The 24,233-nt window shown below is 46.7% G+C and overlaps 1 protein-coding gene across 2 annotated transcripts; it reads left to right on the forward strand.

The window, feature by feature from the left end:
* The first annotated feature begins 278 nt into the window (after positions 1 to 278).
* Positions 279 to 8,447, forward strand: LOC133054680 (sialic acid-binding Ig-like lectin 5). 2 transcript variants are annotated; one of them, XM_061139910.1, is made up of 8 exons: positions 279 to 778; positions 961 to 1,239; positions 1,427 to 1,474; positions 2,011 to 2,232; positions 2,317 to 2,601; positions 2,882 to 2,969; positions 3,604 to 3,718; positions 6,466 to 8,447. In XM_061139910.1, the coding sequence occupies exons 1-8, from the start codon at positions 313 to 315 to the stop codon at positions 6,646 to 6,648; spliced, it is 1,686 nt and encodes a 561-aa protein (XP_060995893.1). In that variant the 5' UTR covers positions 279 to 312; the 3' UTR covers positions 6,649 to 8,447. The 2 variants fall into 2 exon arrangements, with proteins under 2 accessions (XP_060995893.1, XP_060995892.1); XM_061139909.1 differs by having other exon boundaries at positions 280 to 778; positions 1,975 to 2,232.
* Positions 8,448 to 24,233: the final 15,786 nt, after the last annotated feature.

The raw sequence follows: 24,233 nt of genomic DNA on the forward strand, positions 1-24,233 counted from the left end.
TCCCCGGCTGCATCTCCTGCCTCCCACACCTGGCAGGGACTGACCGGCCTGACTTCCAGCTGTGGACAGAGGTGCAGGGGGGTCAGATGGAGGACAGGGAGCCGGGAGCCTCCCCTGGGCAGTGCTTGCTGCTTGTGACCCCCGGCGGGCCTCATCTGGATGGTTCCTCTCCAGGATTCCCGTGCTCCGGCAGCCTGTGGGTGCCGAGTTCCTCTTTTGTGGTCTGTCACTTTCTGACCTCAGCCCTGGGCTTCCCGTTGGGGCTTCCTGTCAATCCTGTGACACCAAGGCCCCAAGACTGTCACCCCAAAGATGCTGCTGCCGCCGCTGCTGCTCTTACTGCTGTGGGTAGGTGAGCGGGGCGGGGGCTCGGCTGATCCTCATCTCGCTGCAGGGTCCCTGGCTCAGGATCCGAGATACCGGCTGGACGTGCCGCAGTCCGTGTCGGTGCAGGAGGGCCTGTGTGTCCGCGTGCCCTGCTCCGTCTCCTATCCCCGGGAAGACTGGAAGGACTCTGACCCAGCTCACGGCTACTGGTTCCAGGAAAGGGCAGATTCCCCTGAAGATCCAGCAGTGGCCACAAACAACCCAGAACGTGCGGTGGTCAGTGAGACCCGGGGCCGATTCCTCCTTGTTGGAGACCCCCGGGCCTACAACTGCTCCCTGGACATCAGAGACGCTCAGAGGAGGGACACGGGGACATATATCTTTAGGTTGGAGAGAGGGCCTACTGTGAGATATAGTTATGCATTGAATCTGCTCTCCGTTCGTGTGACGGGTAAGGATGGGGTCAAGGGGAGGACACACATACAGGAGTCCTGAGGGTCCCCAGGGCGGGGTGGGAGGGGAATCCTGTCTTCTCATCCTGGGGGGGGACCCAGGGATACAGGATGCTGGGGAACAGATGCTCTGAGGGGCACACAGGGGTCCCTGCTCCAGTCCTGGGTCTGCTCTCTCCAGCTCTGACAGACACACCTGACATCCACGTCCAGGGGACCCTAGCATCCGGCCACCCCACCAACTTCACCTGTGTGGTGCCATGGGCCTGTGACGGGGGGATGCCCCCCACCTTCTCCTGGACTGGGGTTGCCCTCACCTCCCTGCACCCCGAGAGTCCCCGCTCCTCAGTGCTCACCCTCACTCCGAGGCCCGAGGACCACGGGACCAACCTCACGTGTCGAGTAACCTTCCCCGGAACTGGTGTGAGCACAGAGGCGACCATCAGGCTCAATGTGTCCTGTAAGTGGGGGGCCAAGAGGCTGGGTTCCCGACAGTGTCAGGGAGAGGGAGGCAGGGCCTGGGCTGCTGGAACTGGGGAGGATGGAAGAGGACACCCCGCTCCACTTGCTTCCCATTTCTGATGTTTCTGGGAGGAAGGGCCTATGTTCCTGCCCCTGAAAAGGAACAGTTATGTCTGTCTGTCCAGATGCACCCCAGGAACTGATCATCAGAGTGTACCAGAAAGAAGGCGCAGGTATACGTCAAAACCTCTCTTCTTGGGACAGTGATGGCAGTGGGGTCTGTCTCTGACCTTCCAAGCAGATCTGGGGTTCAGGATTCAGATGGAAGGTGTGGTAACAGCAGGGGTGGGAAGCCCCCCACACTGGCTCTTGGGCTTATGAACCGGCCTCCCCCTTCTGCTGACCCTGTTCTCATGGATATTGCCTGGCCTCTTCTTCGCCTAATGGACATAACTGTCCCCACTGTCTGGGCTGTATCTTCCTCCCAAATCCTGCCTTCTCTCTCCTTAGGGGTTGGCTCTCACTGCTTGGCAAGAGCCAGCTGTGCAACTGTGTCCATCTTTTCCCACTTCTGGGTTCAGTGGCTTCAAATGAGGCATTTGAAATTGGCCATGATGGGAGTTTTCACACAGAGGAAATCGACAATGCTCCAAACTAGGACAATATGAGCCACTAAGCAATGGAAGAGACAGACAGACAGACAGCGAGGCTAGCTTTCTCTCTGTCTTGCCAGGACCTGAAACTCTGGACAAAAGCCAGTCTCTTTCAGTCCAGGAGGGCCAGTCCCTGCGCCTGGACTGTGTTCCTGACAGCAACCCTCCTGCTATGATCAGCTGGACCCGAGGGAGCCTGACCCTGAGCCCCTCAAATTCCTCGAATCCTGGGGTCCTCGAGCTGCCCCGGGTGGAACTGAGGGACCATGGGTTATATGTCTGCCGAGCTCAGCATCCACTAGGCTCCAAGGAAGCGTCTCTGAGCCTCGTTGTGAGAAGTGAGTTGGACATACCCGGGGGAAGGCAGCCGGGGCTCCAGGGAGGGGAGAGGCGCCCCTGATCCCTCCCATCTCTCCCCACAGCCCCACCGCAACTTCTGGGCCCCTCCTGCTCCCAGGAGGACGAGGGTCTGAGCTGCAGCTGCTCCTCCCGAGCCTGGCCGGCCCCCTCCCTGCACTGGCGCCTGGGCGAGGGGCTGCTGGAGGGGAACTTCAGCAACGCCTCCTTCGAGATCACCTCCAGCTCTGCCGGGCCCTGGGCTAATAGCTCCCTGAGCCTCCGCGAGGGGCTCAGCTCCGGCCTCAGACTCAGCTGCGAGGCCCAGAACGCCTACGGGAAACAGAACGTGAAGATCCTGCTGCTGCCAGGTCCGGGGAAAGGGGAAGCCGTGCATCTGGGTCCTAGAAGATGTGGAGAGGAAGAGAAATGGGCATGATTCTGGGCTAAAGGGGACTAGCATTCAGGGTCCTCTGTGGGGTGGCTGGGGAGGGGGGCACAGGAGGCTGCAGTCTTATTAAAGGATGGTGGACACAGCACCGAGTCCTGGGGAAAACTGGGCACACTCGTGGGTCATGCATGTGAGAAGGCTGGGGGTTCAGGCACCTGCTTGAGGGGGGCTGGAGTTCACCCCAGGTCTCGTGTCTGCAGGGAGACCAGGACCCAGGACCGGCGTGGTTTGGGGGGCCATCGGGGGAGCTGGTGTTACAGCCCTGCTTGCTCTCTGTCTCGTCTTTGTGTGAGTGGTGGCCTCCGCTGGGGACCAGTATGGGGGTGGGTGGAAGGGGCAGACGAGGGGCGCAAAGACTCAAAGAATCTTCAAAACTCAAAGCTCAGGACTTCCCTGGTGGTCCAGTGGTTAAGAATCCACCTGCCAGTGCAGGGGACTTGGGTTCGATCCCCGGTCCGGGAGGATCCCACATGCTGTGGGACAACTAGGCCCATGTGCCACAACTACTGAGGCTCACTTGCCTAAAGCCCCATGCTCTTCGACTAGAGAAGCCACTGCAGTGAGAAGCCCACGCAGGGCACCTAGAGAGTAGCCCCTACTGGCCCCAACTAGAGAAAGCCCCTAGGCAGCCAGGAAGACTAGCACAACCAAAAAATAAACATTAGTTAATTAAAAACAAAACAAAACACCTCAAAGCCCAGAGTTGAGGGCACTGGTGGAGTGATGAAGCCGAAAAGGAGGTGGCTCGCTGAAGTGGCAGCGGGAATGTAGCCTCCTGACATCTTGGTCCAGTGTGGACCCTGCGGGAGGAGGGCGCTTGCTTTCTGGTCACGGTCTCTGCAGTTGGACACCGGCCTGAGCTCAGAAGTCCCCCTGGACTCCCTAGAGGAACCCTCTTAAGGGCCCTGGTCTCTTTTTTCAGAGTGAAGGTCTACAGGAAGAAGCCGTTGGAGAGAGCAAAGATCTACAGGAAGAAGTCGGCGGAGAGAGCGTCGAGCCAAGACGGCGACCGCCCAGCGTCGAGTCCCGCGTCCCAGGTGAGTGACGTGGGCAGCTCTCAGTCCAGTGTCTCCACTGGACCCCTCTGCCCACACAGGGGCCACGGCAGCCTACTCAGCGCCTCAGAAGAACGCGATCTTCCCCGCCGCCCCCCTCCAAGTTTGCTTTTCCTCTCGAGTTTCTTGTTGCCCTCAAATCACCCTCTCCTCTTTACGCCACTCCCTGGAGCCTAGAATTCACCAAGTCCTGTCCATCTTCCGTTTAGCAAAGCTCTTCTCCTTTTGGCCCCTTCCCTGCTGAGTCCTCACTCTCTCCTGGGTCACTGGCTCCCTGCTGAGTCCTCACTCTCTCCTGGGTCACTGGCTCCCTGCTGAGTCCTCACTCTCTCCTGGGTCACTGGCTCCCTGCTGAGTCCTCACTCTCTCCTGGGTCACTGGTCTCCTCCCCCAATAAGCTCTCAGCAAGAAGTTCCCCAAACAGCTTTTCTTTGTGGTCACCCTGTGCTTGCCACCAACAGTCTAGATCCAACAGAAATACGATGTGAGCCATGAGTATAACTTAAAACCTAGCCATGTTAAAAAAAAAAGGAGAAAGGAACGTGAGATCGGTTTTTATATCATATTTTATTTAACTGAATGTAGCCAAAGTATTATCGTTTCAAACATCATGTCATCAATAGTCAACATAAAGGTACAAATTATTAATATTAACGGGATATTTTCTTTCTCTTTCTTTCTCTTATTTCATCCTTCCTTCCTTTTTCTTTCTTTGTTTCTCTCTCTTTCTCTCTTCCTTTCCTTCCTTCCCCTTGCTTTCCCTATCTCTTTCTCCCATCTTTCTTCCTCTGCCCCCCCCTTCTTTCTCTCTCTTCTTTCTTTCTACAAAGACTTTGACCTCCAGTATTCATTTTTGACCTCCCAACACATTTTTGTTCTGATTCACTACATTTCTTGGGTTCAAGAGCCAGCATGGCTAGGGGCTCCTGTATTGGACAGCACAGGCCGAAGGAATCAAGCCCAGATTCTTCAGTCTGGTGTTCTGTAATCTGCCCCTGCCAAGTTCTCCCGCCAGCATCCTGTCCCTCCCCACAAATGAGCTTATTGTATTCTATGATATTATGATCTATAATAAGAAATATATATTTGATCTTTATCCCCTATTCCTGGCACAGACCTCCTGGAATGCTTGAACCTTGCAGTGATGGGAGTGTTAAAGGGGTCTCTTGTTATTTTCATGGGGTGACTTTTGGAAAGTACCTAAGGATCGGGCCTGGTTGCCAGGAGAACCAAGCAGAGGGCATTGGAACTTTCAGTCCCGCCCCCTGACCTCCAGGGATGGGAGAGGCACTAGAGGATTTCAGTCTCCAAAGGCCAATGGTTTAGTCAGTCATGTCTGTGGAGTGAAGCCTCTCTAAAACCCTCAAAGGATGGGGTTTAGAGAGCTTCTGGGTTGGTGAACAAGTGGAGATTTGAGCAGGACGAAGTAATTGGAGAAGGCATGGAAGCTGTCCTTTCCCTATACCTTGCCCTCAGCATCTCTTCCATCTGGCTGTTTCTTAGTTAATATTGTCCAGTCACTCAGTTGTGTTCAACTCTTTGGACCCCGTGGACTGCAGCAGGCCAGGCTTCCCTGTCCTTCACCATCTCCCTGAGTTTGATCAAACCCATGTCCATTGAGTTGGTGATGCCATCCAACCATCTCATCCTCTTGTTGCCCCCTTCTTCTCCTGCCCTCAATCCTTCCCAGCATTGGGGTCTACATAAGTTCATTTGTATCATTTTTTTTTTAGATTTCACATATAAGTGATAGCATGTTTGTCTGTTCAACTTAGCTCACTTAGTATGATAACCTCTAGGCCCATCCACGTTGCCACAAATTGCTTTATTTCATTCTTTTCTTTAAAAATGTATTTTGTTGAAGTATAGTTGTTTTACAATGCTATGTTAATTTCTGCTGTACATCAAAGTGATTCCGTTATGCATACATATATAAATATATATACATTCTGTATCCTATTTCTTCCCATTATGGTTTGTCAAGATAATTGAAAATAGTTCCCTGTGCTACACAGTAGGCCCTTGTTGTTTATCCATCCTATATATAATAGTTTGCATCCACTAATCCCAAACTTCCAATCCATCCCGCCCTCACCCCACCCCCCTCCTTGGAAATCACAAATCTGTTCTCTGTGTCTGTGAGTCTGTTTCTGTTTTATCTCATTCTTTTTTAAGTGTCATGCCAATTGATGTCGTCTAAATATTCCCCTGCCCTACACCAGGCAGACTGTCGTCACGCTTCCCTATGGTAACCATAGGCCCATCCCCCCAACACCGTGAGCTCCTGGAGGGCAGTGCAGGTCTCCTGCAGACCTCTGTGACTCTCGCCCACAGCACCCTGCTTCTGTCCATCAAAACACAATTTGCAATTTGATAAGTTTTGAGTGTGTGACAAGTTCATGCTGTCTCCTTGTCCTGATAGACATTCCAAGGTCGGGGACCTTGTCTGTGGAAGAATCACTTCACTTTGCTCCCTCTATTTTGCTATCTGTAAAATGGGGATAACATTTATATCACCCATGGAGGGAGGTTGTAAGGATTCAGTGAGATGAATAATAAGAACAGACCATTATGATTAAAGGTATGAATGAATAAAGGCGTGACTGAATGAGCGAATCCTCAGGAAATGGGTGTGAAAATGGATAAGTGAATAAATGCCTTCCTCAAGCCCTGGGTTCCCTTCTCCAGACCTCAAAGGCCAGCTCAAGTCATTCTGTCTTCTCACTCAGGGTCACTTCAATAAATCCTGGTTAGACAGCCCCTTGGATCACCAGACCCCATTTCTGGCTGCTTCCACCTCAGAGAAGGAACAAGAGCTCCATTATGCAAGCCTCAGTTTCCACAGACCAGAGACCCACAACTTTCAGGTCCAGGACACCACCGAGTACTCAGAGATCAAGATTGGGAAGTGAGAGGACCCCGCCTCCACCCCCCAGAAAATGCACCTCTGAGGGACATGTGTGTCAGATACTGATTCTTGAAGACTTGGCTGCCTGCTGAGCCAAAGCTTATAAGTGAGAAGGTGAAGTTCCTTGGAGTGGCTGAAGGTCACAGAGAATCCTGGATTCACATCCAGGCTTGGGTAATGCTAAGGGTGTTATGTCAAGCAAGTCAAAAGAGTTTACCTCTCTGTGCCTCAGTTTCCTCCTCTGTAAAGTGAGGATAATATTCCTCAGTTCAGTTCAGTTCAGTCATTTAGTCGTGTCTGGTTCTTTTTGACCCCATGGACTGCAGCATGCCAGGCTTCCCTGTCCATCACCAACTCCCGGAGCTTGCTCAGACTCATGTCCATTGAGTCGGTGATGCCGTCCAACCATCTCATCCTCTGTTGTCCCGTTCTCCTCCTGCCTTCAATCTTTCCCAGCATCAAGGTCTTTTCCAGTGAGTCAGTTCTTTGCATCAGGTGGCCAAGGTATTGGAGTTTCAGCTTCAACATCACTCCTTCCAATGAATATTTAGGATTGATTTCCTTTAGGATGGACTGGTTGGATCTCCTTGCAGTCCAAGGGACTCTCAAGAGTCTTCTCCAACACCACAGTTCAAAAGCATCAGTTCTTCAGCGCTCAGCTTTCTTTATGCAAGCATACGCTGTGGGATATGACTGACGTGACTTAGCACACACACACATGTGCTGTGGCTGCTGTCAACCATATTTGTGATACATTACCTCAGAATGGAGGGAGATGTCAGCTTTTGATTCTACCGCATACTTCTATTTTGCCTGACTAGTTTTTGACTATTCTTAACAACATGTATTATTTTAGTTTTTTGTTTTTCTTTTCTGGTGGGGTGTGACATGTCTAATTTTTTTTTTTTAAGTAAATCTAAATGTAACTCTCTGGGTGGAGAAGATACTTCCCAATACATGTATCTAACAAAGCATACCTAGAGTATATAAAGAACATGTATTTTTAAATAATAAAAAAATTAAACAATAAATTTTTTAAAAATTTAAAGGAATATATAAAGAGCTTCAACAAATCAGTAAGAAAAAGTCAGACAAGCAAATAGAAAGGTAAGATAGTCAAATGGCCAACAAGCATACAGAAATGTATTCAACTTTTGTAGCTATTGGGGAAATACAAATGAAAATCACAGTGGTATGCCAGTTGCACAGTGACATTGCTAAGATAATAAAAATAATATCAAGGAAATTGAGTGTTGAGGATATTACACGAAGTGAAATAAGCCAGTTGTACAGAAAGACAAATGCTGCATGATTCCAGCTATAGGAAGTATTCAAAGAAATTAAACTGTGAAACAGAAAGTAGAGCAGTCCTGGAGCATACTCAGAGGCTGGGGAGATAGGAAGTTACTATTCAATAGGTGTAGAGTTTCATTTTTGCAAGATGAAAATATTCTTAGAGATTTGATGGCCAAGAAGATGCATATAATAAACACTACTGTATCATGCACTTATAAATGGTTAAGATGGTAAATTTTATATCATTTTTTTACCACAGTTTTTAAAGAAAAGCATTATAAACTGGATACCAGGGGCTGGGCACTGGAGGAGTCAGTGGACAGTTAATGTTTAATGGGTACAGAATTCCAGTTTCAGATGATGAAAAAGTTCTAGAAATGGACAATGCCGATGGTTACACAACTTGAATATGTTTAGTACCATTTAATTGCACACTTGAAAATGGTTAAATCGGTAAATTTTATATCATGGGTAATTCATCACAATAAAAAATGCTTTCTTAAAGAATATCCAGTGTTGGGACTTCCTTGGCGGTCCAGTGTTTAAAACTTTATGTTTCCAATACAGGGGGCACAGGTTCAATGCTAGTTGGGGAACTAAGACTCCACATGTCTCAAGGCATGGCCAAAAAATAAATAACATTTAAAAGAAAAAAAAAAAAAAGAAAGAATATCAAGTGTTGGTGATGATGTGGAGCAATTGGAACTCTCCCAAAGTGCTGCTAGGAGTGAGAATAAGTACGACCAACCTCAGAAAATGCTTGTCACTCTGTTCTAACACTGAGCACACGAGACAGCCATTCAACTGCCAGGTATGCATCCAACAGAAGCGTGTATGCAGGTTCACCAAATGCATCCAAAAGCTTTCACAACAGTGCTTGTTGTAAAGGCTAAAGAAATGGAACCTGCCCAAATGCCCATCAACAGTAAGACAGGTGACAGACAACAAGACCCTACTGTGTAGCACAGGGAACTGTATCCAGTGTCCTGGGGTGAATCACTATGGAAAAGAATATAAAGAAGAATGTACAGAGATGTATATCTGAGTCACTTTACTGTACCAGAAATGATCACAACGTTGTAAATCAACTGTATTTCAAAAAAAGAAAAAACGTTAAGACAGGTGACAACAAGGTCCTATTGTATAGCACAGGGAACCATATTCAGGTTCTTGCAATAACCCACAGTGGAAAAGAATATGGAAAATAATATGAAAAAGAATGTTGTCCTTGTTTAGCTGCTCAGTCGTGTCTGACTCTTTTGTGACCCTCTGGACTGTAGCACGCCAAGCTCCTCTGTCCATGGGGATTCTCCAGGCAAGAATACTGGAGTGGGTTGCCGTTTCCTTTTCCAGGGGATATTCCTGACCCAGGGATTGAACCCAGGTCTTCTGCATTGTCAGGCAGATTCTTTACCACTGAGCCCAGGGAAGACATTAAAAAGAATATACGGCTGAATCACTGCTGTGCAGAAACAAACTCAGATATAGAGACCAGATCTGTGGTTTTCAAGAGTGCAGGGAGAGGGATGGATTGGGAGCTTGGGATTAGCAGATGCAACCTATTATACATAGAATGGATAAACACGCTACTGTGTAGCATGGGGAACTATACTCAACATCTTGTGATAAACCATCAGTTCAGTTCAGTTCAGTTGCTCAGTCATGTCCGACTCTTTGCGACCCCATGAATTGCAGCAGGCCAGGCCTCCCTGTCCATCACCGACTCCCAGAGTTTACTCAAACTCATGTCCCTCGAGTCCATGATGGAAAACAAAAAAATTGTAAGTAATAGTAATAAAAAAAGTACTATTACTCCCTAATAGTAAAAAAAAAAAGAAAAATCCAAATGTCTATTGGTGGATGACTGGATAAACAAAATATGACCCATCCATACAATGGCACCGACCCACTCCAGTGTTCTTGCCTGGAGAATCCCACGGACTGAGGAGCTTCCAAGGCTACAGTTCCTGGGGCCGCAACAAGTCGAACACAACGGATGGACTAAGCAGTACAACGGCACATCATTCAGCAGTAGAAGCACAGATCCACACTACATCTTGGATGAACCTCAAACACATGCTAAATGAAAGACACCAGCCGCAAATGGTCACATATTGTATGATTCCCATTTATAGGAAACATCCAAGATATTTACCTCCACAGAGACAGGAAGCTGATGCGGGGCTGCCAGGAGCTTTGGGAAAGAGAAGACTCTTGAAGAGTCCCTTGGACTGCAGGGAGATCCAACCAGTCCATCCTAAAGGAAATCAATTCTGAATGTTCATTAGAAGGACTGATGCTGAAGCTGAAGCTCCAATACTTTGGTCACCCGATGCGAAGAGCCAACTCATTGGAGAAGACCCTGATGCTGGGAAAGATTGAGGGCAGGAGGAGAAGGGGGCGACAGAGGATGAGATGGTTGGATGGCGTCACCGACTCGTTGAACATGAATTTGAGCAAGCTCCGTGAGATAGTGAAGGCCAGGGGAGCCTGGCGTGCTGCAGTCCATGGGGTCGCAAAGAGTGTGAGACAGCTGAGCGACTGAACACCAAGCAACAACAAGGGGTTTCGGGAAGGAGGAAGTGGAGAGTAACTGTTTAATGGGTACAGAGCTGCTTTTTGGGGTGATGGAAAATGCTTCAAAACTAGATAGAGGTACTGGCTACACAACATGGTGCATATACTAAATGCCACTAAACTGTTCATTTAAAAATGGTTAATTTGATAAAAATTAGATAAAACACAAGGGGATTTCCCTGGTGGTCCAGTGCTTAAAACTCTCACAGCCAAGGCAGGGATGAGGGTTCCATCCCTGGTTGGAGAACTAAGATCCCGCACACTCTGCGGCAAAGCCAAAAGACAAAAAGTAGTTTACTGGTTAATTTTATGTCATGAGGATTTCCTCTTCATTGAAAGGATAATAATTGAAGCTCAAAGTCATTCCGCCAGGATTCAGGCACCTCTTTCACCACTTAAGCTCTTGCTACTGCCACTTCTCCTGCCTCAAACGGGGATGACAGCGTTTCTTAGCTCATCTGGTTGTTTTGAGGGATCAGTGAATTCGCGTCCACAGGCATGGTGCAGCGCTCTGCACTCCGTGAGCCTGCAGAGACAGTCAGCTCCCGGTGGCCGATCAGAGTGCCCCATACAGCCCAGCGCTGCCCAGGTAACCATTAGACTTACTAAATGACCGCCAGACTCGAGGCTATAAACCCGGGCCACCCGGATCAAGTGGGTGTTCCTGTGGTTATGGGAAAATAATGTCGACATGCAAGTTCCCCAAGGAGAAGTGTGAGGCTTATCTCAACTCTTCACGGCCAGCCTTCTGTTTCGGTTCCCTCCTCCCTCATCGCCAGTTTCCACAGAGTCACCAACTCCCAGATCTGTGCCCTTGTCTCTATCCCAGCGTGACCTCTGTCCCCTGAGCCTTAAAACACCCCAACTCCTCAAAACCTGGGCTCCAGTCTCGCTCCCTCCAGCCCATCACCACCACCGCCAGCAAAGGGAGCAAACACCCAACTCCAGCCCTGTCCCTCCCCTCCCCTGTCCCTCGGCACCCTTCCACGCCTGCTCCTTTCCCTCAAGATGAAGCATCAGCCCCAGTGACACTTATTCAAGAACGTTCACACTCTCACCATCATCTACCCTTCCCCTGCTCCCAGCCACCCCCTCACATGCCTCAGCCATATCGCTGCCACTTCCTAAGGACCATGTGCCTCTTCCTGTCTCTCCAACCCTGGTTCACGTGGTTCAACCCCGCTGTAGTATTGTCCCCTCTGTCCATCTTTGCGATGCATGCTTATCCTTTGAGATTGGGGTCTCCGTTCCCTCAGACAAGCTACGTTCCCTGCCTTACCCTGTCCCCGCCCCTGCAGTTGCCCACTGGTGGATAAGAGCTCCGGCATTTGGGGCTGGATGATTTCTTTGCTGATGGGGTGGGTCTTGTGGACAGCAGGACATCAGCGAACATCTCTGCTCTCTACCCATGAGATGTCAGGAGCTTTCGATGTCCGGTTTTGACAACGAAAAATGACCATTAGCCAATGCCCCTGGGAGAGTGGAAAGCCCCCACCCCCAGCTGAGCCCCACTGGGTTACAGTCTCCCTTCTCTGCCTTCATAATGAAATGGCAAACTTTCCCCAGTTCTTCTTTTTTAAAGTCACCGCAAGCACCATTTCATCACTCCTGGTCAGTTTCAAAACCATTAAGTGTATTTCGGTTCCTTTCCTTTGCCTCGCGTTCAGGAGGGGAGTCTTGGGAAGTTTTTACACTGCCTCCTCCTTTCTTTGTTCCCCAAACTTTTTTTGGTTGCTGTGGTTCCCAATGTGCATGAAACGCTGAGAATAGCTGAGAGGAGAAAGATACAGTGTATGCCTCAAAGGAGTTCACGGGGGTAAGGGTTGGAGAAGGAACAGAAATATGTGACCTGTTTAAAACACAGTGTGATGAGGCTCTGATCCAGATGGACATCGGGGATTAAGGGAAAAGCAGGAGCTGGTCAACCAGAGTGAGAGGTGAGAGGGTGTGGTTTGGGCCAGGGTGGCTTCAGGGCAACTGGTTAGAAGTGGCCAGACTTTGAATATATTTTGGAAAACAGCACCAACAGGATTTTCTGACATATAGAAGAGTAGTCAAGGTGGACTCCTGTAGTGGGAATCCCTGATAATGTACTTTCACAGCCTTGAGAAATTTCATAGAAATAGCACCTGGAAAAACAGCATGTATCAATAAACTGTGTTGATGATTATTTTTCATGGTTTTCTTAGAATAATAGCCTTGTCACAGACCTCAAGGCCAGACCCAGAAGGGAGTGTGACTGGGGTCATGAAAGCATGGACCTTGGAACACTGGGTCGGCGTTAGGTAGGAACACTGCCTATGTACTGGTTGATTGTTCCCAAGACTATGCCAGAAGAGAACGGCCTGGGGTAAAAACAAGGAGATCTGGACAATGTCAACATAGTGTCTTAGTAAAGATAGATCAAAGAAAGTCTTGTAGTCTGCAATCAGGAATAAAAGCTGGGCTCAGGGTGGACTCAGCCCCTCAGTCCAATAGAGTCGGCAGGTCCCCTGACCCATTGCACCAGATTTCATGTTCTGTTTTCATTCTCGTCACTGCTCCCGGACCTTTAGAGCAACAGACTCTGAGGTCTTGATTCTTGATTTCCTCCTGAACATGATTTTATTTGATTTAGAGACATGTTTCCTAAATTTTAAGTGATTCACTTTTTCCTTTCTTGAGCGAGATGAGGGCTGCCTTGCTGTGTGTGCACTCAGTCTTGTCCGACTCTTTGTGACCCTATGAACTGTAGTCTGCCAGGCTCCTCTGTCCATGGGATTATCCCGGTAAGAATACTGGAGTGGGTTGCCATTTCCTTCTCCAGGAGAGCTTCCTGACCCAGGGATCGGACCCACGTCTCCTGCATCTGCAGGCAGATTCTTTACCACTGAGCCACATGGGAAGTCCTGAGTGGAGGGTGAGCCTGTATAAACATTTAATAGTAATTTGTACAGTACCCATAGTGCCAGTTGGCCAAAGAATGTGGGGAGCTTATATAATTTCTACACTCTCAAAAGTTGGTGTGGAGAAAGAGAAACTTGAGTTTTAATTCCATCTCTGACTGTATTGGGGTTTCCATGATGGCTCAGATGGTAAAGAATCTGCCTCCAATGCAGGAGGCCTGGGTTCAGTCCCTGGGTTGGGAAGATCCCCTGGAGAAGGGAATGGCTACCCACTCCAGTATTCTTGCCTGGAGAATCCCATGGACAGAGGAGCCTGGTGGGCTACAATCCATGGGGTTGCAAATGAGAACAAACAGGTTATTGATTCTGAGCTTGCTGTAGTGAGAGCCAGCCACCACCACTTGCATTTGGCAGACACAAAGGCAGGCGGGGCAATGGGAGTCCTTTAGAGTGGAAAAAAGTGGAGTGTCAGCAGTGATGGGAGATGACTGTAATCCTGAGAAAGCTGGAGGTTAGCACCTCCTGTAGTTGTATTAGGAAGCATATTTGGTTTTCTTTGGTTGGTTCTGAGCTGCACGCAGGGGCAAATAATAAGGAACCTGATATTTGTGGACCAAACTCTGACTGTTCTGGGCTAATTGTCACTGCAGTTGTGGTTTGGATTCTTGGACTAGTTCCTGGTAATTGAGGATCAGAGTCATATGTGTCTTATGGCTGAGACTTGAGGGTCGTATACCATCTGGCTATTGTTTCTGTATATTCAGTCTCTCAGGTTGTTGGCAGGGGTGTAAATGAGACGTGTATGTGAAACTGACAGACATATGTGCTAAGTCACTTCAGTCGTGTCCAACTCTTTGCAATCCCATGGACTGTAGCCCACCAGGCTCCTCTGTCCCTGGGATTTTCCAGGTAGGAATTCTGAAGTGGGTTGCCATTTCCTCCTCTTTCCAGACATATAGTAAACAATACATAAATACTAGTTTAAGTTAGAGATTTTTTTCAAATCTCATTATGGCCTAATTAGGTGATCTTTTCTTTTTTTCCTCTTACTAATGCATCATCAGGAAAAGAATTTATCACCAGTGTAATATGTGAATGTGAACTTATATATCTAACAATAACAGAATGTGCATAATAAAAACGGAAAATCCTACTTCATTTTTTCCTTAATCACCAAGTTTCATCTCTCAGTCGTGTCTGACTCTCTGTGACTCCATGGACTGTAGCCCACCAGGCTCCATGGGATTCTCCAGGGAAGAGTCCTGAAAGGGGCTGCTGAAGGCAGGTCAGGGTGATCAGACAGCAGGTGGGGGCTGGTGGAGGAGGAGGAAGCCCATTAGATATTGAGGGTAAGGGATTTTGGTTAAACTGACTTCCCTGGTGGTCTAGTGGTTAAGAATCCACCTGCCAATGCAGGAGACACAGGTTCCTGGTCCAAGAAGATTCCACATGCCAGAGGGGCAACTCAGCCTGTGCGCTGTAACTACTGAAGCCCGTGCCCCCGGAGCCTGTGTTCCACAACAGAGAAGCCACTGCAATGAGAAGCCCGCCTGCTGCAACTAGAGAAGGCCCGTGTGCATCAACGAAGACCCAGTGCAGCCAAAAATTAATTAATTAATTAAACTTAAAAAAAGAATTGGGATAAAGGGGACATTGATGGGGTCAAAACAAAGGTCTCAGCGCAGCACTCTGGGAGACTGGGTGGGCCATCAACCCCCAGCATTGAAGGACCTCAATCAAGTCTGCGATAGAGCAGGTAGATAGATCCCCTGGTCTGGGGGAAATTAAAAAGCCACAAGACAGATGAGACAATGAGAAATCTGACTGCAAATCACCTGAGGTGATGATCCCATAACCCAATACAGATGAAGACTGATAAGAGAGCCTGGGTTCCTTGACCCCACTTCCAGTGGGGCACTCAAAGACATAAGCACATTAGCGGTAAAACAGAGAAAACATTTCTGGGACTCCTTAACACGGGAGCCTCATGCTCCGTGATTCTAAAACTTGTTTAGTCACTCAGTCATGTCTATCTCTTTGTGACCCCCATGAACTGCAGCATGCCAGACTCCCCTGTCCTTCACTATCTCTCAGAGTTTGCTCAAATTCATGTCCATTGAGTCGATGATGCTATCTAACCATCTCATCCTCTGTTGTCCCCTTTATCCTCTTGCCTTCAGTCTTTCCCATCACCAGGGTCTTTTCCAATGAGTCAGCTCTTCACATCAGGTGGCAAAAGTATTGGAGCTTCAGTTTCAGCATCAGTCCTTCTAATGCATATTCAGGATTGGTTTCCTTTAGGATTGACTGCTTTGATCTCCTTGCAGTCCAAGGGACTCTAAAGAGTCTTCTCCAGCACCATAATTTAAATGCAACAATTCTTCAGCGCTCAGCCTTCTTTATGGTCCAGTGCTCACATCCATACATGACTAGTGGGAAAGCCACAGCTGTGTCTAATCGGACCTTTGCTGCCTGAGTGATGTCTCTGCTTTTGTAATACACTATCTAGGTTTGTCATAACTTTCCTTCCAAAGAGCAAGTGTCTTTTAATTTCATGGCTGCAGTCACCATCCGCAGTGATTTTGGAACCCAAGAAAATTAAACCTGTCACTGCTTCCACTTTTTCCCCTCCTATTTGCCATGAAGTGATGGGACTGAATGCCTGATCAGCCCTAATGGGAGTTATAGTTGAATGGGGAAGCTATGGAAATGCAAGAATGATGAAATTAAGGTGAGAGTTTGGATGAAGATTGGAATGTTTGAACAAATTTCTTGGGAAGTCATTGTTTCTCCTCCTTTACCTCAATATATTAATAAATAGATACTCTGTATGACCAGGGAACATTTCCCCTTTCTAGTATTATTAAACAGGAGACATGTAATCCTCCCTTCAACCAAAATTGATTGGACATGATAAATGAGAACCAATAAAACTGCCCAAAGCCACACAGGTTGTTAATTTGAAAAGTATAGGGTGTCTGGTGGAAAAAAGAAGTTAGAAGCCCAGTGTCGGATTGGCCTATTTGGATTTTGGAGGACACACACATATTCTACATCAGGGATTGTTGCTAGCCCCTGTCTATAAAATTACTGGAAAGAAGTCTCATAATCCTTATGCAGGCCAGAGTTTATGGCAAAAGCCAATCAGCTCCACAAAGTGGCGGCTGCTGGAATATCTGACCAGAAATCTCCTTGGTGAGAGACAGCTAGCTAGTTATTGGGCTTTAGTTGAGACCAACCCAATGTCTGAGGACATAAAATAACCCTGGAACCTGAAATACCCATGATGTCTCTGGTAATGCTTGATTAAAATGCTAATGAGGAAGGCCATGCCCAGACGTATTTCTTCATCCTGCCTCTTTCCCAGGAATTATTGCAGAATTACTGCAGAAATGGCCCAGAGAGGAAGAGGAGTTGTCTGTGTTCCCCAATGAATCTGTGTCATAGGCGACATAATCGGCACTCAAACCCAGGGCTCCTGCTCTGAAGTCAGTGCTTTTCAAAAAAAACAAGTGTGGCAGGAGCAATAGTTTCAAGGAAGGTGAGATTGATGTGGACATTGTATCAGTGACTATCAAACAAGCTCATTTCTAAGCTCTGCAGAGGACACAGAGGTCTGCTTGATATAGGATTGGTGGTCAAGGGGGAGCTGGGTGCAGGAGGGATGGATTGGGAGTTTGGGATTAGCAGATGCAAACTATTATAATACAGAATGGATAAATGACAAGGTCCTACTGTGTAGCACAGGGAACTACAGTCAGTATCTTGTGATAAACCATAAAGGACAGAATATGAAAGAGAATATATATATATATATATATGTATAATTGAATTTCTTTGCTGGAGAATCCCAGGGACAGAGCAGCCTGGTAGGCTACAGTCCAAAGGGTGGCAAAGAATTGGACACAACGCAGCAGGCATGCAAGGGTGCAGGACATGAAGGAATCAGTGTGGGTTGAGCATCTGTGAGCCAGATTCTGGCTGGGCTGGGGAGGTGAGGGGGAGTCTGGGTCAGGGAGTAGAGTTGAGGGCGAGGGTAGGAGCTCATCATGGGGGTCTGAAGATCTTTGAGCACAGGAGACGTCTGAATATAGCTAGCACGCTGGGAGTTCCAAGGTTAGTTAGTGTTTCAGCATCTGTCAATCACTCTCCTGCCTCCCCAGGTGGTGAAAATGAATCATCTGGAGGTCAGCAGTGGAGGAGAGACGGGCAAACTCTTCACTCCCCCCAAGTGACCCAGATGGAAAGTCCAAGATCAAGGGCAGCTCTTCAGGGGGAAATGAGCCCTTTCCTCCATTAACCCCAAACAACTCTAATGGCAAAGCACGTGGAAAGGCTAAGGACCGATTCCTCATTATTGGAGACCTTGAAGAGCGTGACTATCCCTTATTAACCCACAATCTCACTGGATAGACCACATGTCTGACCTGTTCTATGGACAGTGAAGTGGTTTCTTGGTGTTCTTACTCAGAAATCAGCATAGCAGTCTTTGCTTAAGATGAATGCACAGCCCGGCCACCGGGATGGGGAAGAGGAAAATCTAAAAATGTTCATTGAATGGGTGGTACTTGGTCCTGAATTGAGGCAGGAACACAACAAATCTCAGGCATTGATTGTACGCCTCTTCCAGCAATGATAGTGAGACGTGCTCAGGGAGCCTCTCCGTTTTCCAGACTAGGAAAGAGCAGAGAGGGAGCGACTTGCCAGGAGCATGCAGACAGTGATGGAGGGAAAAATGTGACCACAGGTGGAGCTGGAAGGGCCAGAGCTGGGGACGCAAGGAAGAGAGGATCTGAGGGTGGGAAGTCTAGCCTGGGTGGGGGTGGATGAGGGATCACAGGCAATGCAGAGCCTCAGGAGACTCCTCTGGTGAGTGTTCCGGTTCAGGCCAGATGAGAAGAAAGGGTGAAGGGCAACTGGTCTGTGAGGCCTGACTCCTCTGGACATCCAAAAAATCTTTCTTTATTTTTTTTAAATATAAAATTTTGTTCATTTATTTGTCTCTGACGTTCCTGGGCCTTCATGCTGTGCGGGCTTTCCTCGTTGCCGTGAGCGGGCTTCTCACTGCGGGGACTCCTTTCAGAGCACAGCGTCGAGGGTGCCTGGCCTTCAGGAGTTCTGGCTCATGGGCTCGGTCGCTGTGGTTCCCGGGCTCTAGAACACAGGCTTAGTAGTCGTGACACATGGGCTTAGCTGCTCAGCGGCCTGTGGGATCTTCCCCAACCAGGGATTGAACCCGTGTCTATGGGAACCTGGCCTCCTTGGCTGAGGATGACTTCCTTCCAGAATCCCTTATCTATCCTCAGGGTTTTGGTTCCTGCATTTCTAGAATGTCTCCTAGATTCTTCTGCTTCTTATATTAGAGTTTCAGATCCCTGCTTTCTAGGGGTAATGGGAATATGTGAGTTGAGAAAGAGAGACTTCATGATGATTCATTATGATTTTTAACCTTCCTCTCCACTGAGATAATCTTCATCCTTCATACTAGATTGGTGGTGATACTCTTAGTTCTGTGGTATAAATTAATGGTACCCTCCTCTTCAAATCAGATTTCCACCACTTACTTTTGCCTTAGTAGTACTGGACCAGGATCTCAGGATCTGAGTTTTATGTATTTGTTAGTGTTGTAAATGGAGAAGGCAATGGCACCCCACTCCAGTACTCTTGCCTGGAAAATCCCATGGATGGAGGAGCCTGGTAGCCTGCAGTCCATGGGGTCGCTAAGGGTTGGACACGACTGAGCGACTTCACTTTCACTTTTCACTTTCAAGCATCGGAGAAGGAAATGGCAGCCCACTCCAGTGTTCCTGCCTGGAGAATCCCCGGGACGGGGGAGCCTGGTGGGCATCCGTCTATGGGGTTGCACAGAATCGGACATGACTGAAGTGACTTAGCAGCAGCAGCAGCAGTGCTGTAAAGGTGCTTTTAATAAAGTTTTGGGGGAAATCATTTTCTAGGCTGTGTTAACATTCTACCACAACTTTTCTTCTAATCTGAATAGATACTGCTTTGGAATCTGATGAGTCTCTGGCAGAACAGACATTCCTTTCTCTGATGAACAGGTCTTGTGATCTCTAAGCCACACCCGGTCACCTTTTTGGAGCAAAGAAAGTTTCCTTGGGATGGAGGGAGAATGGAGAGAAAAGCCACACACCCAGGTAGCTATGAATGGATGGAGCCGATGACTTGGGTGAGAGGTCCAAGGATCCATGAGGAAGTCATCCTTCGTCATGTGGTTTGGGAAGATCTGCTTCAGTGGAAATTATTTTGGAGAAATCTGGGTTTAGTTCCCTCAGTGTCACAGAGGGTCAACTCCAGCCTCATTCTTGGCTCCTTGATCTTTCTTTTATTTTTCTCCAGTGATTAACTTTCACATTCACAGTGAGAACCAAGATTCTCCTCTTGGCCTGTGCCATCCTGCCTGACCTGATGGGTCTTCCATTTCTCGGGGGTTCTAGGAAGACTCTGCACACTTTTGAGTAACTATGTTCAGTTACTGTTCAGTTACTATGTTCAGTTAGTTCAGTTCAGTAGCTAACTCATGTCCAACTCTTTGTGACCTCATGAACTGCAGCATGCCAGGGCTTCCCTGTCATTCACTATCTCCCTGAATTTGCTCAAACTCATGTCAGTGATGCCCTTCAACCATCTCATCTTCTGTTGTCCCCTTCTCCTCTTGCCCTCTGTCATCCTCAGCATCAGGGTCTTTTCCAGTGAGTCAGCTCTTTGAATCTGGCCAAAGTGTTGGAGCTTCAGCTTCAGCATCAGTCCTTCCAATGAATATTCAGGGTTGATTTCCTTTAGGATTAAACTGATTTGATCTCCTTGCTATCCAAGAGACTCTCAAGAGTCTTCTCCAGCACCACAGTCCCAAAGCATCAGTTCTTTGGTACTCAGCTTTCTTTATCATCCAACGCTCACATCTGTACATGACTACTGGAAAAGCCATAGCTTTGATGATATGGACCTCTGTCGGCAAAATTATGTCTCTACTTTTTAATACACTGTCTAGGTATGTCAAAACTATTCTTCTAAGGAGCAAACATCTTTTAATTTCATGGCTGCAGTCAATTTCTGCATAGATAGAGCCCAAGAAAATGAAAATGAAATATAAAATGAAAATGAAATGAAATGTGAAGTGAAAATGAAATATGACCCCTTTTATATTTCCTCATCTATTTGCCCTTTTAAGTGCTCTGGTTCTGTCTCTAGACAGAAGTGTGTGAGTGGAGTCATGGACAAACTGCCAAACTTCTAGGAATACTGGGGACAGATATTTTATAAAGCATGTTTTATAAAGATATTTTATAAAGATGTTTTCTGCTTTATAATTTCCAATCCCCTTCAAACTACACATGTGACTTGATAAATTTCATACTCAACTAATTTCTTCACTGCATAAGGGACCTCTCTCCAATGAGAAATATAAACCTGAAGATTTCTTCAAAGTTTGTCTTTTCTTAGTACAGACTAATGTCAACATGTTAAATGTATTTGCCCCATTTCCACAAACCTAAAATATTTTATATTTATTTAACTCATAGAATTTTTAAATTGTTGACTGGGAAATTAGAACATTTATCACCTAAATGTTTGTGGTTTATTCTCATTATTAAACTTTTTAGATTATATAAAGAATTTTTTAATTAAAAAAACAATTTGGGTACAGTTGCTTTACAACATTGATGTTAGGTTCTGCTGTATTGCAGAGTAAATCAGTTACATGTGTATATATATGTGTGTGTGTGTGTATGTATATAATCCCTGGAGGAGGGCATGGCCACCCATTCCAGTATTCTTGCCTGGAGAATCCCATGGGCAGAGGAGCCTGTCAGGCTACAGTCCATAGAGTCGCAAAGAGTTGGATGTGACTGAAGCGACTTAGCAGCATGCACATATATAATATTTATCTACTCTATTTTAGATATCCATACCATTTAGGTCACCATGGAGCAATGAGTAGAGTTTCCTGTGTTAAAGAAACAAGAATTGAGACAAAAAATTCCACCATATTTTAAGCTCTCAATTCTTGTTTGATTTCTTAAGAACTGTTACTTTGTTAAGTTTATCTTGTTTGTTATGAAGCTTACCAGGACTGTGTCCCATATGTTCTTACTTTCTGTTAAGTATATATCAAGATCATGTATGATTTTGGATTCGAAACATCTAATAGAACACGCCCAAATAAAAACACTTGTGTTAAGAACTGCATTACAGAATTCGTAGGGACCCTGCATTGGTGAAAATGTTTGCTTTGTAAATTTAAGATTGCTGAGGAGGAGGCAGCAGCTGGGGTCATGAGATTGCCGTGCAGTCCCTGGGGTCGCAGAGAGTCGGACACAACTGAGCGACTGAACTGAACTGGCCGTGGCGGGAGCCCTCCCTAGCGCCTAGTGAGGCAATGGCTGGAACACGTGGACAGCGGGTGGGGTGGCGGCCCGCCCTTCGGGCGTCTCTCAACGACGCTGCTCTGCGCTTTGGTGGTTCAGGCTTCCTCCACAAGCATCCCGTTTGCAGAGCGCCTCCCTCCCGTCCCCTCAGGATGTCTCCTCACAGCCAACCGCAGTCCTCTGCCTGGGTCTGCTCTCCAAACCCCACATTTGAGGACCCAGGCCTTGTGTGCAATGGTGGACACCCTCTCAGGCTTGGGGGAGCAGGGCTGGGGTCGGTACCCTCTGCGGAGGTCTCACTCTGTCCTGCCTGCCTCTGACTGGTGCTGCCTTCTCTTCCCATCAGAGAACGAGGCTCCCTTCCGTCCCGGTGAGCTCCCCTCTAGGGCTGCAGGTCCCGCCCCACTTCCTCTCCTCACCCTTTTCCTTCTTGTCTCATTGGTCCTGCCTGGCTATGAGGGGGTCTTTCTTGTCCTTTCCGGTGTCAAGGTCCCCTGCTAGTGTTCAGAAGGGGCTCCGAGAATATTGTTCCATTTCAGACGTATTCTCGATGCATTTGTGGAGCGAGATGAACTCCACGGCTTCCTAATCCTCTGCCGTCTTGAAACCTTCTGTGTCTGTTTTATTCCTAACCTAGCTAAGCAAGTATCCATTTTACGTAAGTTGTAAAGTATATTCACTGAGAATAGTAAGTGGAAAAACTTGTTATTTGCTTTCAGCTGTGTCTTCTCATGACATCCAGGGTTTGATGCCCCAAAAGCCAGGCTTAGAAGATTTATTCCCCAAAGAAAAGTTAACAATATGTGAAAGATTTCACATTGGAAATTTACATTTAACAAAAAACCGGGAAGATACGAGAGCGTGTGAAAGGCAGAGAGATTGTTATGATGGACATAACCAAACTGGAACGGTTTCTCATAATGTAAACATTACTGCCAAGAGAAATCAAGGATGGGAATCAAACTGGGAAAAACACCCATTTCAGTCATTAACATCTGCTGGGAAGTGTATGTTTGTAAGCAAAGACTTACGCTTTTTTGAAATGTACATGTTCTCTGAAAGGAAATGTGGAAAATCTGGAAAGTCACCTAGTCTATACTGCAAATACTCATTCGAACCTTTCTGAATGCAGGCTTCAATTTAACACACATTCAAATATGTCTGAAAACCGGGTATTTAAAATTGAGGTTAAAAATTCCCGGTATAATCAATTTGAGGGATTCTTTAGCCAGGGTTCAATATTCTTCAACCAAAGCTATTTTCTCTTCGTTCCAGTCTGTAATGCTGATAATTTTGAAAGAGTCTAACCCAACCATCATGGTTGAAGACATATCAGGTATACTTAATGTGAAAGAATTTTTCATGTGTAGTAACATGGGTAACGCTTTAAGCAAGAGTGCTAACTCCAACAATCACAAGAATATTTATAGGGCAGTGAGAAGATTTTCATGCAGTGAAAGTGGGCATAAAGTGATCAAGACTCAAGTCTTACGAAACATCAGGGACCTCAATCTTCAGACAACGATTTTAAAAGTAATAAATGTATGAATATCTTTTATCAAAGATCACATCTTTCTCTAAATAAGAGTGTTCACATTGGAGACAACACTTATGATTTTGGTGTGTATGGGAAAGTTTTAAATCAATCCTTAAAACTTATTCAACAGCAGCATTCAAAATCCTCAGAAGCATAACAAGTGTCATAAATGTGGTAAAGTCTTTGTTAAACCATGAAATCTAAGTAGCTATAGGAAAATTCAGGATGGCAACCTTTCAAATGTACAGAATGGGGCGAAGCCTTTATCCAGTGCTCATATCTCACTCGACATCAGCAAATTCATACTGGAGAGAAGCCTTATAAATATATGTAATGTGGAAAAACCTTTAATCAGATATCAATTCTTGCTAGACATTTGCAAATTCATGTTGGTAATGCAGAGAAGATTTAAGAAATGTACAGAATGTGGCAAGGCCTTTATCCATTGCTCAAAATTTATTCAACATAAGAGAATTCATACTGAGGAGAAACCTTATAAATGCACAGAGTATGGCAAAACCTTTAATCATAGTTCCACTCTTAATAGGCATCAGATAATTCATACTGGAGAGAAACCTTATAAATATAAGGGTTGTGGCAAAGCCTTTAACCAAATTCCTAGCTTTATTCATCATTGGCGAATTTGTACTGGAAACCATTCAGATGTAAAGAATGTGGCAAAGCCTTTACCCAGAGCTCAAGTCTTAGTCAACATCAGAGAATTCATCCTTCAGAGAAAACTTAAAAATTTAAATGTAAGGAAAGTGGCAAAGGCTTTAATCAGAGCTCTCACCTCACTAGACATCAGAGAGCACATACTGGAGAGAAACCCTAGTAATGTAGTAAGTGATGAAAGAGGTTAGTCCTAAATGTACGCTTTAGAAAACACGAGAGCATTTATACA

This window comes from Dama dama, chromosome 4, assembly GCF_033118175.1.
Source record: "Dama dama isolate Ldn47 chromosome 4, ASM3311817v1, whole genome shotgun sequence".
Classification (NCBI taxonomy): domain Eukaryota; kingdom Metazoa; phylum Chordata; class Mammalia; order Artiodactyla; family Cervidae; genus Dama; species Dama dama.